The following is a 15072-nucleotide window of genomic DNA, read 5'->3' as shown; positions in this document are numbered from 1 at the left end:
CTTAAGCCCTCCCTCTGAATTTGAATGCATCCCAGGGTATAGCATCGTCTCTGAGAACATCACCCCAGAATTGCTGAAAACTCCCTTTAACCCCATAAGTCTTCTTCCCAGTGCAGCTAACCCTTTAAACAAGTGTCCTGACCTAGTTCCAACTTCAAAGGAGCTGGCCAAGCCCGCTGTATAATCATGGCCTGGGGACCTTTGGATTAAGCCTACCACACATGGGATGTCGTCTGTCCCCAACTGGTAAACACAGGCAGAAGTGGCTCATGGCACAGTTTCTCTGTAAAGTCTAGATTATTTTGTGAATGGTAGACATGTTGAGGAAAACACTTTACATTTCCAGACAGTACAACCTGTTGAAGATAATATATTCTCTGGGTGAATTACCCTGTCTTTTATTTTCTCTGAGTTCATTTCTTCCAAGTAGTAGGATGGTCTTCATGTCATTCAAACAGTGTTATCACCAATCTCTCTATCCTTACTCTGATTTTTCAAACCTAGGTTATATATGTACATTATATATATAAATATATATGTGAAACATAAAATATGTAAATATACATACATACACTGTACTATATAAGTATTTATATGAACTATGTACATATATTTTAATTTAATTATATTTTTATATATGTGCATGCATGCTCAGTCACTCAGTTGTGTCTGACTCTTTGAGACTCCATGGACTGTAGCCCACCAGGCTCCTCTGTCCATGGAATTTTCTAGGCAAGAATATTGGAGGGAGTTGCCATTTCCTACTGCAGGGGATCTTCCCCACCCAGGGATCGAACCCACATCTCTTGCTTCTCCTGCATTGACGGGCAGATTCTTGACCACAGCACCACCTGGGAAGCCCCTTCTATGTATATACCGTCATCCAAATTGTTTAGCCTGTGTGTCCAGTTTGGTCCCTGTCAACCAAGAAGAGGGAGGCAAATATGATGCCAACTTCCCACCTGCAAAGATGGAAGAGTTAGTGGGGGCCTAACTCCCTTACTGACCAGCCATGCGGCCTTAGCAGAGTCACATAACCACCTGGGCCTTCAGTTTCCTCCCTGTGAAGTTATGATAGTAGCTATCGGGCCCCAAGCACCCACAAGGGGGCTAGGCCAGCTCCCAGCCCACTCAGGTTGAACTAAGCGGAGCTGGGCCCGCCCACCTGGGGGAATGGGGAGGGAGGTGACAGGAGGACCCCTGAATCGGGGTGAGGAGGGCTGGCCTCCCTGAGAGGGGCAGTGAGCTGTGCTCTTGAGGATGAGCAGGAAGTAGAAGACAGGCTGATGCCATCCTAAGTGACCAGAAGTGCCTGGGGCTGGAGGCAATGCTGGGGGTGGGGTGGGGACGGACCGAGTGAGGAGGAGGAAGCAGGCCTTCCTCACCGCTGTGAGGACAGGATGGCGCAAACACCCCACAACCAAAAGTCTTCCCAGCATGTTGGCTCTTCGCCCTCCACAGGGCCGAGAACAGCCACTTCTCTCTCCACTCTGGGGGCCGCGGGAGGCACTCAGCGGGTGAGGAGAGCCGCCATGTTGGCCCCGGCCCTGGCCTCCCTCCAGGGGCGGGAGCGGCGCACAAAGCCCGCTCTGTGGGGAGCTTCGGAGCCCAGGGGAAGCAGGCAGAGCCAGCGGTGCCTTCCCAGTGTCCATGACACTTCTCTGAATCCTTCAGGCCTCGCTGGCCTCCAGAAACAACACGGCCATGGCCGTCTCCCAGAGCCAAAGAAAATAACACAGGGGTTGAGGTGAGGAGCGGGGAGGGGCCTGGAGACTTGGCGAACACTCTCCATGGAAAGAAAGAAAGTGTGTCCTCCAAGGGCAGCGCCCAGATAGATACCCCCCGGCGGGGTTCAGCTCAGGACTGGGGCGGAAGAATTGCAAGGTTCATAAAAGTCTCATGGGATAACCAGCGAGGGGGAGGCCCCAGGTTTACTCCAGCCAGAACTCAGCACATGGAAACACAGCCCAGATGGGAAAAGGCCCCCAGATTTTCCGAGGAGATCCTGGAGCCCCACCCCACGACTGATAGGGGTCCCTCCTCATCCAGCAACGTCAACCTCTGCCATCCTGGCCAGATACCAACTCTGATTAAAAACTTAAATTTAAATAAACCTAAAATCTGGGATCCTTTGCTGTAGTGCTTACACCCAGACAAACATCTCGAACATAAAATACAAAAAAAGAAAAAAAAAACTATTAAGGGACTAAAAATAACTGCAGGCATGCATACTTGGGGCAAATGGCTGAAAGTGAAAGTTGTTCAATCCTGTCTGACTCTTTGTGACCCCATGGACTGCAGCCCAAGCCCACCAGACTCCTCTGTCCATGGAATTTTTCAGGCAAGAAAGAGTGTGTAGCCATTCCCTTCTCCAGGGGATCTTCCCGGCCCAGGGATCAAAGCTGTGTCTCCTGCATTGTAGGCAGATGCTTTACTGCCTGAGCCACCAGGGAAGCCCTAAATGATGAACAATAAAATACAAAAAGCCCTAAAATACAAAAAGGCCCAAACCCAACCACCACTTCTGAGGCACCGGAGCAGAAGCAGGGAACCGTGCGTGATTCCTGGGCTCAGCGCCTCCAAGGGGATGGGCAGACCACCTAAGCCACCCCTCCAGCCTGACCCACCAATTCACGCCCTCCCTCACCCTACTTGAGAAACCAGGTTAACCCTCCCCCAGCATCTAGCAGGGACACCTGTTTCTTGTTCTCATTCCCTCGTGCTGCAGCACAAGTCATAAGCCTTGCCTGAATTCCTGGTCTGGTCTCTTATCAATTTCTATTGATTAAAGAGTCCAAGGACCCGAATCTATAACAAACCTAGTGTTCAAGTTTGATCTCAGTCCACTTCAAGGTAGGAAAAGAGATTTCTGGAAGGGCTCTGAGTTAGAGGGAGCCTCAGTTTCTTCCTATTACCCATGTGGGAGAATTTGAGGACGCAAAGGTGGTGTAGGTCAGGGCACATAGCAGCCTGACCAACACAAATGGATGCTTAGGGGCAGAGAAGCCATCTCCTGCTAGATATTAGAATTGCCACAGTTCATTTGGTGATAGTGGCAGCAAATTCAGCATTTAAAGAGAGAATCATAACAGCCTCGCTGCCATTTACTGTGGGGTCTAACTGATGAGAGATACTCTGTCATCCACACAGCCTGAGCCAGTCACCTCTTCCTGGCTCTGCCTGCTGCTTTCTCCTCAGCCCTCTCCTTCTCTCTGGCTCTCCGCTGGCGTCCAATTCTCCTTCCATATTTCATCTCTTCTCTGTACTGACCTCTGAACACCAGCATGGTAGAATGGGAAGAGCACTGGCTTTCGAGTTCAGACTGGAGTTCGTATCCCAACTCTGCCCACCACTGGCTGTGGGACCTTCAGCAGGTCCTCTGTGAACCTCGGATTCCTCCTGGAGGACAGGAACCAAACCTCCTATTCATGATGAATCCTTAGCTCACAATTTGTTGTTTCACACATAGTAGGTGTTCAGGGATAATCTTTGTTGTTGTTAAGTCGCTAAGTCATGTCCATTTCTTGGCAACCCCATGGACTGCAGCACACCAGGCTTCCCTGTCCTTCACTGTCTCCTGGAGTTAACTCAAGCTCTTATCCATTGAGTCAATGATGCCATCCAACCAGCTCATTCTCTGTCACCTGCCTTCTGCTCCTGCCCTCTTTCCCAGCATCAGGGTCTTTTCCAATGAGTCGGCTATTCACATCAGGTAACCAAAGTATTGGAGTTTCAGCTTCAGCATCAGTCCTTCCAATGAATATTCAGGGTTGATTTCCTTTAGGATTGACCAGTTTGATCTCCTTGCTGTTCAAGTGACTCTCAAGAGTCTTCTCCAGCACCACAGTTCAAAAATATCAATTCTTTGGTACCCAGCCTTCTTTATGGTCCAACTCTCACATCTGTACATGACTACTGGATAACCACCATTGCTTTGACTATATGGACCTTTGTCATCAAAGGTGCTTAATGATAATAATAGCACTAAAAATCTTCTAGACTGTTTTCTAAGTACTTTTATATATATTAACTCATTTAATCCACAGAACAACCCTATGATGTAGGGGCTATCATTATCCCCATTTTACTGATGAGAAAACTGAAGCTTTTTGAATGAATGAACAAGTACCATGGTAATTGCAAGATTTGTTAAAGTGCCTGATCAAGGACCTGGTCCCTCAGCTCTTCCACACCTGATCCATCAACCTTTTAGTTTCTCCTGGCATTGGGACAGTCTGTTGAGCACCCATCTCTGCCCCTGGGTCAGCACAACCACCTCTCAGCCTCTTGGACAGGATGGTGCCCACCTCTGTCTGGGAGCATAGGGAGCTTCAGTGAAGGAGTGAAGGGGATCTGACCTTGCGATAGAAATTCCTCAAAACACCACCAAAACACAAGAACGGCAATACAACCAACACTTCCACCTCCCCCATCCCCTAGAGAAGCCTGCTCCGGTGATCCATGGTCTGCCAAACACTTCGGCAACATCTCAGCAACCCAAGATGGCCAGAGACAATATACAAACCAGTAGCTAGTGTGGGGCAGCTGTCCATAAAAGCAGAGGGAATCAAATCCGCTTCAAATGGTGCCTGGAACACCACAGGTATTGAATAAATATTGATCAATAATTTTCTCTGTGCCATGTAGTCTATATACATTAACCACAAACTCCAGAACAGCCCTGTGAGTGGAGCATATTATCCCCATTTTGCATATAAGGAAACTGAGGTTTAAATATCTGTGGACCTTGCCCAAGTAGAAAGCCATGGAACCAGGATTAAAACCCAGGCTTATCAGGCTCTAAAGTCTATACTCTTGATGTCATGTTGTTTGAAACCAAATGCCTGAAGGGACTTTTTCTTTCCTTCTCCTATAGTGACCCCCCTTCAAGGTACTCCCAAGCCATAATCAGGTTTCTTATTCCTCTCATTCCCTCATTCCCAATAAGTCTACACACAGGATGCCTCTGGTTTTCACTGCAGGATAGAAAGTTACTAGGGTCCCAGAAAAACACCCCAGGACTGGAGGCCCTGTTGACTCACTGGACAGAGGATGAGGATGTTAACAAGATCAGAGCCTCCTCCGGGGGGCTTCTAATCCTCTCCCAGCTGTCATCCCTCACTTGTCTCTTCCTGGTGCAGCTTGCGACTCCTACTGGACATCCGTCCACCCCGAATACTGGACGAAGCGCCACGTCTGGGAATGGCTCCAGTTCTGCTGTGACCAGTACAAGCTGGACGCCAACTGCATCTCTTTCTGCCATTTCAACATCAGCGGCCTGCAGCTGTGCGGCATGACACAGGAGGAGTTCATGGAGGCGGCCGGCGTCTGTGGGGAGTATCTGTACTTTATCCTCCAGAGCATCCGCTCACAAGGTCAGTGTCCAGAGCGTGGGGCCTCAAGGACAGGGGCGAGGGATTGGGACCAAATGACCTCTGAGGTCCTGCCCCACCATAGGACTCACGTGGCGATATTTTATTAACTACAACTGTTAACCCAGATCCTCTACTAACCAGACCTTTCCATACCTAGAAGTTCTAGCACGCTAGAATCAGAGATTGGAGGAAAAGCAAAGTGAGTACCAAGGAAGTAAGTTGAGTCCATTTTTAAAAAAATGAGAAAGAAAGAAAAAGAAAACTAAAACATCTTCAGGGATTGCCCAGGAACCAGGCCGATACAAAATATTATGTTCATAAAGATTGGTAGCCATGAAAAGTGGACAGAAAGAGACTTGGCTTGACCTTTCATTAAGCAGCAGAAGAAAATTAACTAGACTCTTCACCTTCCCTATTTCCAGGGAGGCTCAACTAATTGCAATTTCCTTTCATCACATTCCTAATGGTCAAGGATCAATTGGCCGCAAGGTGGCGATAGTATCTTTATTTAACACATGCTAAGTCACTTCAGTGGTGTCCGACTCTGTGAGACCCCATAGACGGCAGCCCACCAGGCTCCCCCGTCCCTGGGATTCTCCAGCCAAGAACACTGGAGTGGGTTGCCATTTCCTTCTCCAATGCATGAAAGTGAAAAGTGAAAGTGAAGTCGCTCAGTCGTATCCGACTCTTAGCGACCCCATGGACTGCAGCCTACCTGGCTCCTCCATCCATGGGATTTTCCAGGCAAGAGTACTGGAGTGGGTTGCCATTGCCATAACATGCCCTGAAAGGGGGTCTTCCCTACTAGCTCAGTTGATAAAGAATCTGCCTGCAATGAGGGAGACCCCAGCTCGATTCTTGGGTAGGGAAGATCCCCTGGAGAAAGGATAGATTACCCACTCCAGTATTCTTGGGCTTCCCTTGTGGCTCAGCTGGTAAAGAATCCACCTGCAATGTGGGAGACCCTGGTTCGATTCCTGGGTCGGGAAGATCCCCTGGAGAAGGGAAAGGCTACCCACTACAGTATCCTGGCCTGGAGAATTCCATGGACAGTATAGTCCATGGGATCACAATGAGTCGGACATGACTGAGCAACTTTCATTTCATGCCCTGAAAGGGGCTTCCCAGGTGATGCTAGTGGTAAAGAAGACTCTTGCCTATACAGGAGACGTAAGAGATGGGAGTTCAGTCCTTGGGTTGGGAAGATCCCCTGGAGGAGGTCATGGCAATCCACTCCAGTACTCTTGCCTGGAGAATCCCATGGAGAGAGGAGCCTGGTGGGCTATAGTCCATGGGGCTGCACAGAGTCAAACATGACTGAAGAGACTTAGCATGCACACACATGCCCTGAAAGAGTAGGGTGTATATGGACAGGTTTTTTAAATCCGGAAAGGTTTTTTGAGAACATATAATTCTATTTTCCCATATCACAGATAAAGGGACTGAGGACCCAAGTGGTTAAGTAACTTCTCCAGGGTCACACAGAAAACAAGGCTGATTCGTGGAAAGTCAGTACAAAGCAAGGGCTGCGAGATCAAAAAGACCTTTGTTCCTACCCTGGCTCTAATACGTCAGAGCCACAGGACCTCTGGCACAGGGTTAAACCTCTGTGAATCTCCATTGTCTCACCTCTAGGGTGGGGTAATGATACACACATCCTCAGCCTTCTTGACAGGATTCAGTGAAACATTACCTGGCATAAGCAGATAAGGAAGCAAATACAGTGAATGACACCTGCTTTTGTCATAATGAATATAACCAAGAAGAAAACATAATTTAATAAATAAAGGAAACATATTTCAGCTCCATTTAAGGAGACATTTCTAAAAGCACCTTCTTTGGTTTCATGTATGGCCAGGTCCCTTCACTGTTCACTGAAACTCTAACAGCATTGTTAATTGGTTATACTCCAATACAAAATGTTCTTGGCGTTTAAAAAAAATCAAATTAAAAAAAAATAAAAAGGCTGTTTCAAAGTTATCATAGGTAGGAGGCTCCCCATCACTGGAGGTAATCAAACAACCTAATGGTCCCTTGCTTGATGGAGGTGCTGTGACAGGGATTCCTATTTGGGGAGAAACCCAAAGAGGACCTTCCAGCTCTGAGATTCTTTGCCCCCACCTTGATCTCCCCCATCATGAGTGCCTAAGGGCACAAAAGCCCAGGACGGGGGCCCTCAGGCACTGCTTGGCTTCTGCTCTAGGAACCATGGCCTCTTGAGGGCAAGGAAGGGACAAACAGGCCTGCCGTCCCTTGATTTCTGGTCCGTATGTGACTATTGCCAGTGCCAGTGACCTACCAGGGTCAGTAGTCCGCACAGAATGGGCTTCCAGGACACAAAGCAAGTCTGAGCAAATCACAGAGGCTCAGGGAGGAGGTAGGCTCCATTCGGAACCCTTCCAAGGGAACAGCCTTGCACAAGATTGCCAGGACCACAGAGAAGAGTAGCCCATCTAGGAGAAGATGCAGCTTGGCACTGCCAGCCTCAGTCAAAGGTCAAGTCAATCACGTTTGTCTTCAGGCCCCTGCAGGTCCTGTGCTGGGATCTCCCCTCTGGGGCCCTTCTGTTCCAGGCAGTTGTTACATCAAAACATATCTGTCCCTGGTCCCATCACCTCAAGGTCTGTGCAAAATGGATAAGTGATAAACCAGCTGGTTTTTAAACAGGCCACAGGTTGCCTCTTTTATTCTAAAGGATCCTAGGAGCCACAAAGCCACCCCCCATGATGGTCTTTCAGGCAGTCTGCAGGCCAGGACGGTTATCGTGTTGAGCAGTGAGATTACCCCATCAGCCTGCTCAGTTCTTAGATCTCTATTCACTGTTGCTTGGGTGGGAGTGTGTAAAGTGTATTGAAATGCAGGTACTGTGACCAAAGTTTCCAGTGTCCCAATCTGCCCAGGACATAGTGTCTTCACCTGTTATCCTGTTTTTTATCCTCAAAAAAGTCCTTGTTTGGTCTATAAGTTATATGTTAAACTGGTTATTACCTAGGTTAGGCCTTGCATGTGTATATGCGTGCTAAGTCACTTCAGTCGTGTCTGACTCTGTGCAACCCTGTAGACTGTAGCCTGCCAGGTTCCTCTGTCCATGGGATTCTCCAGGCAAGAATACAGGAGTGGGTTGCATGCTCTCCACCAGAGCATCTTCCCGACCCAGGTTTCGAACTCACATCTCATGTCTCCTGCATTGGCAGGCAGGTTCCTTACCTCTAGCACCACCCGAGAAGGCTGGTTTAGGCCTTATATGACCCCACAGATTGGGGCTCTGACAGAAAAGGACACAGACCAAGTTTTGGCAGGGAGAGGAGTCAAAGGGGGTCTCTATGCCTAGTGTGTGGTCTGGCTCCACAGGTACTGCAGTGGGATTTAAGGGCCCAGAATCAGAGGGACCCTGGCCCTGAGCGCGGGGTCGGTGGGAAGGGAGGAGGAAGGAGGCAGCTCCCCAGCGCAGGACAGGAAGATCCCCCGGCAACCCCGCCTGTTCTTGGGAAGAAGGAACAGTGTATGGCTGACCAGAACCAGTCATTCTGAGAACCAGCGGCCCTAGGAGTCAGCAGTCACAGCTATGCCCTGTTCCTGTCTTCTCAGTAAACGGAAACTGGCCCTCACGTTGGACGCCACGTTAGAAAATGGATGTCTTCTGGCCTATGGTGCTGCGTGAAAATGTGATCTGAAAGTCCTGATCCAGTCCCAACCTCACCCCCCTCCTTCAGAGGAGAACAGCAGTCTCCAGACCCCTCTTTGAATCCTCACGTCGGGTTTCTTAAGGCTTCCTGTGTCCATTCTCGTGTCCATTGTAGACCAGCATGTCACACGTGTTCAAATCCCCGAGGGATCAGAGGTCACATCCCAGATCATAGACGGCGCCAACAGGGTGGTCAGGGTGGTTTTGTCACGTGTTGCCAGGAAGGAACACAAGCCTGGAGGCTGGGTGACTGGCAAGTCTGCACAAGGGTCGATGACTCAGACCAGTGCAGAGCTCAGGCCTCCCGACCCCAAGCCAGGACTCGCTCCCAATAGCCACTCAAAACATTCTAGAAGCTGCTGGGAGGCCTGGCCCAGGGCTCTCCCGGGGTGACCTTTAAAAACAAAGAGGTTGGGGGATTCCCTGGTGGTCCAGTAGTTAGGACTCAGCGCTTTCACTGCTGGGGCCCTGATTTGATCCCTGGTTGGTGAACTAAGACTGCATAAGCTGTGCAGTGGCCAAAACAGTACCAGGAGGTTGTATCTCTCAGGAGTGGCTTTGGGGTGGCCCTGTAAGGGCCAGGTGGTCTCCAAGTTTCCTTGTGAAATAAAACTACCCCGCAGAGGATAAAATCACTCCCCTTCTCCCCAGCACCTCCCCTTCTGGCCTGGCCACAGAAACCAGGGTTGTATACCATGGTTAATGGATTTCTTTTTCTTTCCCAGGTTACTCCTTTTTTAATGATTCTGATGAGACCAAGGCCACCCTCAAAGACTGTAAGTAACCAAGTTCACGCTGCTGTGCCATGGCTGTTGTAGCGCACAGGGGCTCGATGGTTCTTGTAGGACTTCACTCAAAGGCTGATAGCCTGAAACGGTGGGAGACGAAGAGAAGATGGCAGGAGCAACATGGTGGAGCATGGGGCTTGGGTCTGTGGCTTCTTTATCCTCCCCTAGACTCAATTTCTTTGTCTATAAAATGGTCAGACCCTCACTGGGTCATGATGAGTTCAAGTAACAGTGCATATAAAGTGCCTAACCTATGCCAGCAGCCTAGTTGCTCCAAATACTGGTACCCATTAGCAGTAAAAAATCATAATTACAAAATACCAACTGTTAGAGGCCTTGTGGTTGATAATGTCTAAAAATCAGAGCTCATTAAGCAGATCACATTTATAATTATAAGGCAATGGAGGATCTCAGATGGCCTTGTTGACTGAAAATTAACCCTCGTGGTTTTACTTCTGCAGATGGAGAAGGTTTAGGAAAGGGAACTTTGGAGCCTTCATTTTTTAAAGCTGATGATGATTGCTCTTGGTTACTGAGACCCTCTCAAAGGTCCTGGCCTGGGGGCCTGACCAACCAGGACAAAGTGGCATCCATCTGGGGGTTCAAGCAATGTTCCCATCCATCTTCAATAACTGTAAGATTAAATTCATAGCTACGGTGGCCGTTTGTGAAACCCTTACTACGTGCCCAGCATGCTGCCAGGCCAAATATTCTATGTACATTGTTAGTTCAGTTCAGTTCAGTCTCAGTTGTGTCTGACTCTGCAACGCCATGGACTGCAGCACACCAGGCTTCCCTGTCCATCGCCAACTCCCGGGGCTTGCTCAGATTCATGTCCATCGAGTTGGTGATGCCATCCAATCATCTCATCTTCTCGTCCCCTTCTCCTCCCGCGTTCAGTCTTTCCCAGTATCAGGGTCTTTTCCAGTGAGTCAGTTCTTCCCATCAGGTGGCCAAAGTACTGGAGCTTCAGCTTCAGCACCAGTCCTTCCAATGAATATTCAGGACTGACTTCCTTTAGGATTGACTGGTTTGATCTCCTTGCAGTCCAAGAGACTCTCAAGAGTCTTCTCCAACACCACAATCCTCATATATAACTTCACTATGTATTTTTATTTTTTAATTTTTATTGGAGTATAGTAGCTTTACAGTGCTCTGTTAGTTTCTGCTGTACCACAAAGTGAATCCTCTATATAATCCTGTATATAAAAAAATCCCCTCTTTTATTTTGGATTTCCTTCCCATTTAGGTCACCACAGAGCACTGAGTAGGGTTCCCTGAGCTATACAATGCCTTCTCATTAGTTATTTATTTTATACTCAGTATCAATAGTGTGTGTATGTCAATCCCAAAATCCCAATTCATCCCATCCCCCGCTCTTCTCCTTTGGTGTCCATATGTTTGAGCTCTACATCTGTGTCTCTACTTCTGTTTTGCAAAAAAGATCATCTATACTAGTTTTCTAGATTCTACACGTATGTGTTAATATATGATATTTGTGTTCCTCTTTCTGACTTATTTCACTCTGTATGATGATCTCTTGGTCCATCCACATCTCTACCAGTGAGTAACTTCAGTAGATAGTAGCATTATCCCCATTTGCTACTATGGAAACTGGCGGTGCTGGAACTCACAAGTCACAAGTCATTGCGGAACTGAGCTTCCGACTCATCTCCTCAAGGTCTATGCTCTTATACGCTGCGCTCCGCACCACATGCCCACAAGTGCATACACATGCACGCACGCGTGCCCCCAGACCCTTGTGCTCACTCTGTTGTCCACTCAGTTGAGACCTCGGACTCAGAATTCCTCTGAGTCTGGGCCCAGTGCCACAATGATTCAGAGAACAAGGGATTTTTGACTTACACCCAACAAGCTAGGAAACCGTCAGAAGGGGCCTAAGGGACGCACCCCAGCCCTTCTCCACTTGTTCTCTCCTCTCCCCGGCCCTGCCCCACCTCTGCCTCAGAAGAGCCAGTGAACCAAGCCTGCAGGGCTAGCCTCGCTGCCGGGCACCTCCTGCGTTGGCCCGAGATGCAGCTCTGTGACTGGACTGCTGGCCTTCGGGGACGTGTGCGTGACAAGCTCAGTGTAGACACTACCCCTCCAGTCTCTATCCCAGCTTCTGGAGGACAGTGAGCGTGATTTCAGTCAACGACGGGGAACATATCCTCTGGCCACACTCTACCAGTCTCCAGTTTCAAGGCAAACAAACCTCTCCAAATCCCACAGACAGCAGAGAGCCTGGGCCCTGTTCCCATTGGCCCGTGTCAGGCACAGCCCCGCCACGGAGACACATTCAAGATGAAGGTCAGTGTGAGGCAGGGAGAGCAACCCTCAGACTCTGCGGACCTCTGCAGAGAAGCTTGGGGTGGGGCGGGGTTCACCGTGATGCTACCACCGCTGCCGCCTTGGGGAGCTTTGGACGTGGGAACTTCCCTCAACGTGGCCACACAGTGATGGCTTCAGCCCCTCTATCCCCACCCCCGCCCCACCCCCCAGCCAAGCGGGCCTCCAGCCTAGTTTACCCTTGACTACCATCAAATCCACTGCTGAGAAGTAGGAATGGATAGAGCAGGACTATTTATCTCTGGCAAGACCCACAGGTGGAAACGCCCACCATCCCACCCACCTCGCCTCTTGCTGATCAATCCTGTGTCCATCCCATCCAGCCACATAGCTTCTGTCCAAAGCACGTGGAAGAAATCTTAAGAATTAAAAAGGTGACTCTCTTCCACCTGTTCTTGCCATTTGGGCATTTCAGTGAAAGCTGTTGTCCAATCCCCAGTTTATAGTTCACCTTTGTTTATCTTGACCGCTCCATTTGTTTTCTCTCTTCCTGAAAGATTAAATTAAAACAAAGGCCATGCCTGCTCTGTAGGCGACGCCACAGAGCATGGCACCGGATCTGAGAGGAGGGCGAAACCCTTTCTCCATCTTGATCAACTGACCATCAACGCTGCTCACCTCGGTTGACCTCTCTCCACCTGGCAGCATCTCCACTGTCAGCTGATCTCTCTTGAGCGTTGGTTGAGGTTTGGCCTGTGTGCTCAGGCCTGTTTTCCCACAATGATACGATCCTAGGCTATAACGTAGGAAATAGCAGAGGGGAGGCCGAAGGGACCCTGAACACTGAAGTCACGTGTTCATGTCATTGTTCGTTTCAGTGAACCATGCACAGCAGTTACTTGAGCTGAGGGCTCCAATGCCAGAGAATTAGACGTGATCTCAGCTCCGCCGTTAGACAGGCTCCCCAAACGTTTCCAGGGCTCGCTCCTTCCTGTTCAGCTGTCTTCTTGTCCAAGAGCTTTCTTTGTTGGCTCCTGTTATGATCGCAGCGTCGCTCAGCCCCTTCACCACTGCCTCGATCCTCTCACACTACTACAGGATCTTTCTCCACCGCATTTATCACCAATATGGGTTTGTTCACTGGCTGTTCCCTCCCACTTGGGTCTAAGTCCCCCGAGAGGGGAGACTGGGACCTGTTTCGTGCGGTCCCTCAGGAGCCTGTGAGTGAGGGACCTCCAGTGAGACACCTCTGTCTTCTTATATGTAAAGTGGGGAGAGTAAGAAACATGCATCATAAGGGTGGATGAGATTGGGTGACCACCTAGCCACAGCAGACGTTCAACACATTTCAATGACTATTCATTAAGTATCTGTTGAACAGATACTTGCCATGAGAGACACACTGAAGCAGTAGTTGTGAACAGCCGCTTTGGAACAGAACTGCTTTAGGTCAAAGTCCTCGCTCCACCTTCCTTGGTGAAACCCTTAAACTCTCTGGGCTTCAGTTGCTCCTCAGTAAAGGGAAAAAGCAATAATACCTCAAGGGATCTTGGCAAAAATGAAATGAGATGCTGTCTGTGAAGCCCTCACCAAGCACTTGGCATTTAGTAAGCACTCATCTGCTTGCAATGCAGGCACCCAGGTTCGATCCCTGGGTCAGGAAGATCCCCTAGAGAAGGGAATTGCAACCCACTCCAGTATTCTTGCCTGGCAAACCTCGTGGACAGAGGAGCCTAGCGGGCTACAGTTCATGGGGTCACAAAGAGTCGGACACGACTGAGCGACTAACACTTTCCACTTTGAATGAATATCAGCTGTCAGTTCAGGTGACCAACAGCCGACGTGGACCTTTGCAGTAGAGGGATAGTGGGTCCGGTGCTGGACACTGAGGAATGCACAGGTGTTGTGGGACAGAGAAGGGTGGGCTCCAAGAAGCCTTCCTGAAGAGTTTTGTGAGAACGGAGTCGGTTGGGTGGAAGTGGGAGGCAGGGAGCCTGTGCAAAGGCCCTGAGGCGGGAGAGAGTCGAGCCCTGTTGGGACCATCTGACCCAAGAGGAGGGAAGGAGTTGAGGAGCAGCAAGAGATAAACCTGGAGAACCAGGTGGAGGTCTGGGTGTGAAAGGCCTGGCTGACATGGCAGCCTCTGCCTGGGAGACCACAGGGCACCATTGCAGGCTGTCACCCCGCGGAGTGACAAGACCCATGGGCGTTGAGACCAGCCACCCTGGGCAGTGGTGCGGTGCACGGGGCACCATTCCCTCCTAGGACAGCATACTTTGTCATTCAGGACTTGTAGCATTGCCTCCTTACAGCAGGGATGGTGAGAACAGTGCAGTACAGTACATGGCTGTGCCACAGCATTTATTGAGCACCTACTGTATGCCCCACACTGTGCTAGGTTCTGGGGATACACATGGGAACACAAATCCCTGCCCTCTAGTAGGGAGAGTCAGCCAGTGAAGAAAATAAATACATAATATGTTCCATGGCGACATATACGGCGGCAAAAAACAGAACTAGGACATGGAGTGTTGAGTAGGGTGAGTGTGTGCACTTCCGGCTCAGCCGTCAGAGAGGGCCTCCCCGAAACGGTGACTTTGAGCAAAGATGGAGGTGAGAGCCTAAGCCCCTGGACGCCCCAGGGAAGAGCACTCAGGGCCAAGGGAGCAAGTGCCTCAAGGCAGGAGGTGCCTGTGAGTTTCAGAAGGAGCTGGGAGGCCACTGTGGCTGGAGTGGAGGGAGCAGGTGATGTAGGGATTGGGAGGGGTGGTCTGCTGCCACCTTTTAGATTTGAATCATATACACTTTGTGGGTTTTTTAAAATTTTTTATTTTATTTTTGTGGCTCAAACAATTTATTATTTACACACAAACAGGCAGTTTGGGCAGAGCTCTGCATGGGAGGCTTGCACATCATGCAAGGCGTCCAAGTCCTG

The 15072-nt window shown here is 49.5% G+C and overlaps 1 protein-coding gene across 2 annotated transcripts in view; it reads left to right on the top strand.

Moving 5' to 3' along the window:
• Nucleotides 1-15072, top strand: part of ELF5 (E74-like factor 5 (ets domain transcription factor)) — a 33180-nt gene that overhangs the window by 13606 nt on the left and 4502 nt on the right. For both annotated transcript variants that reach the window (XM_010831841.1, XM_010831840.1), the window contains exons 3-4: nt 5142-5375; nt 9786-9836. In XM_010831841.1, the coding sequence (XP_010830143.1) occupies nt 5142-5375; nt 9786-9836 (285 nt within the window). The remainder of the gene's footprint in view (nt 1-5141; nt 5376-9785; nt 9837-15072) is intronic.

This window comes from Bison bison, unplaced genomic scaffold (genome assembly GCF_000754665.1).
Source record: "Bison bison bison isolate TAMUID 2011002044 unplaced genomic scaffold, Bison_UMD1.0 scf7180017864531, whole genome shotgun sequence".
NCBI classification, from domain to species: domain Eukaryota; kingdom Metazoa; phylum Chordata; class Mammalia; order Artiodactyla; family Bovidae; genus Bison; species Bison bison.
The sequence above is the reverse complement of the archived record's forward strand: the minus strand, read 5'-3'. Positions and strand labels throughout refer to the sequence as shown.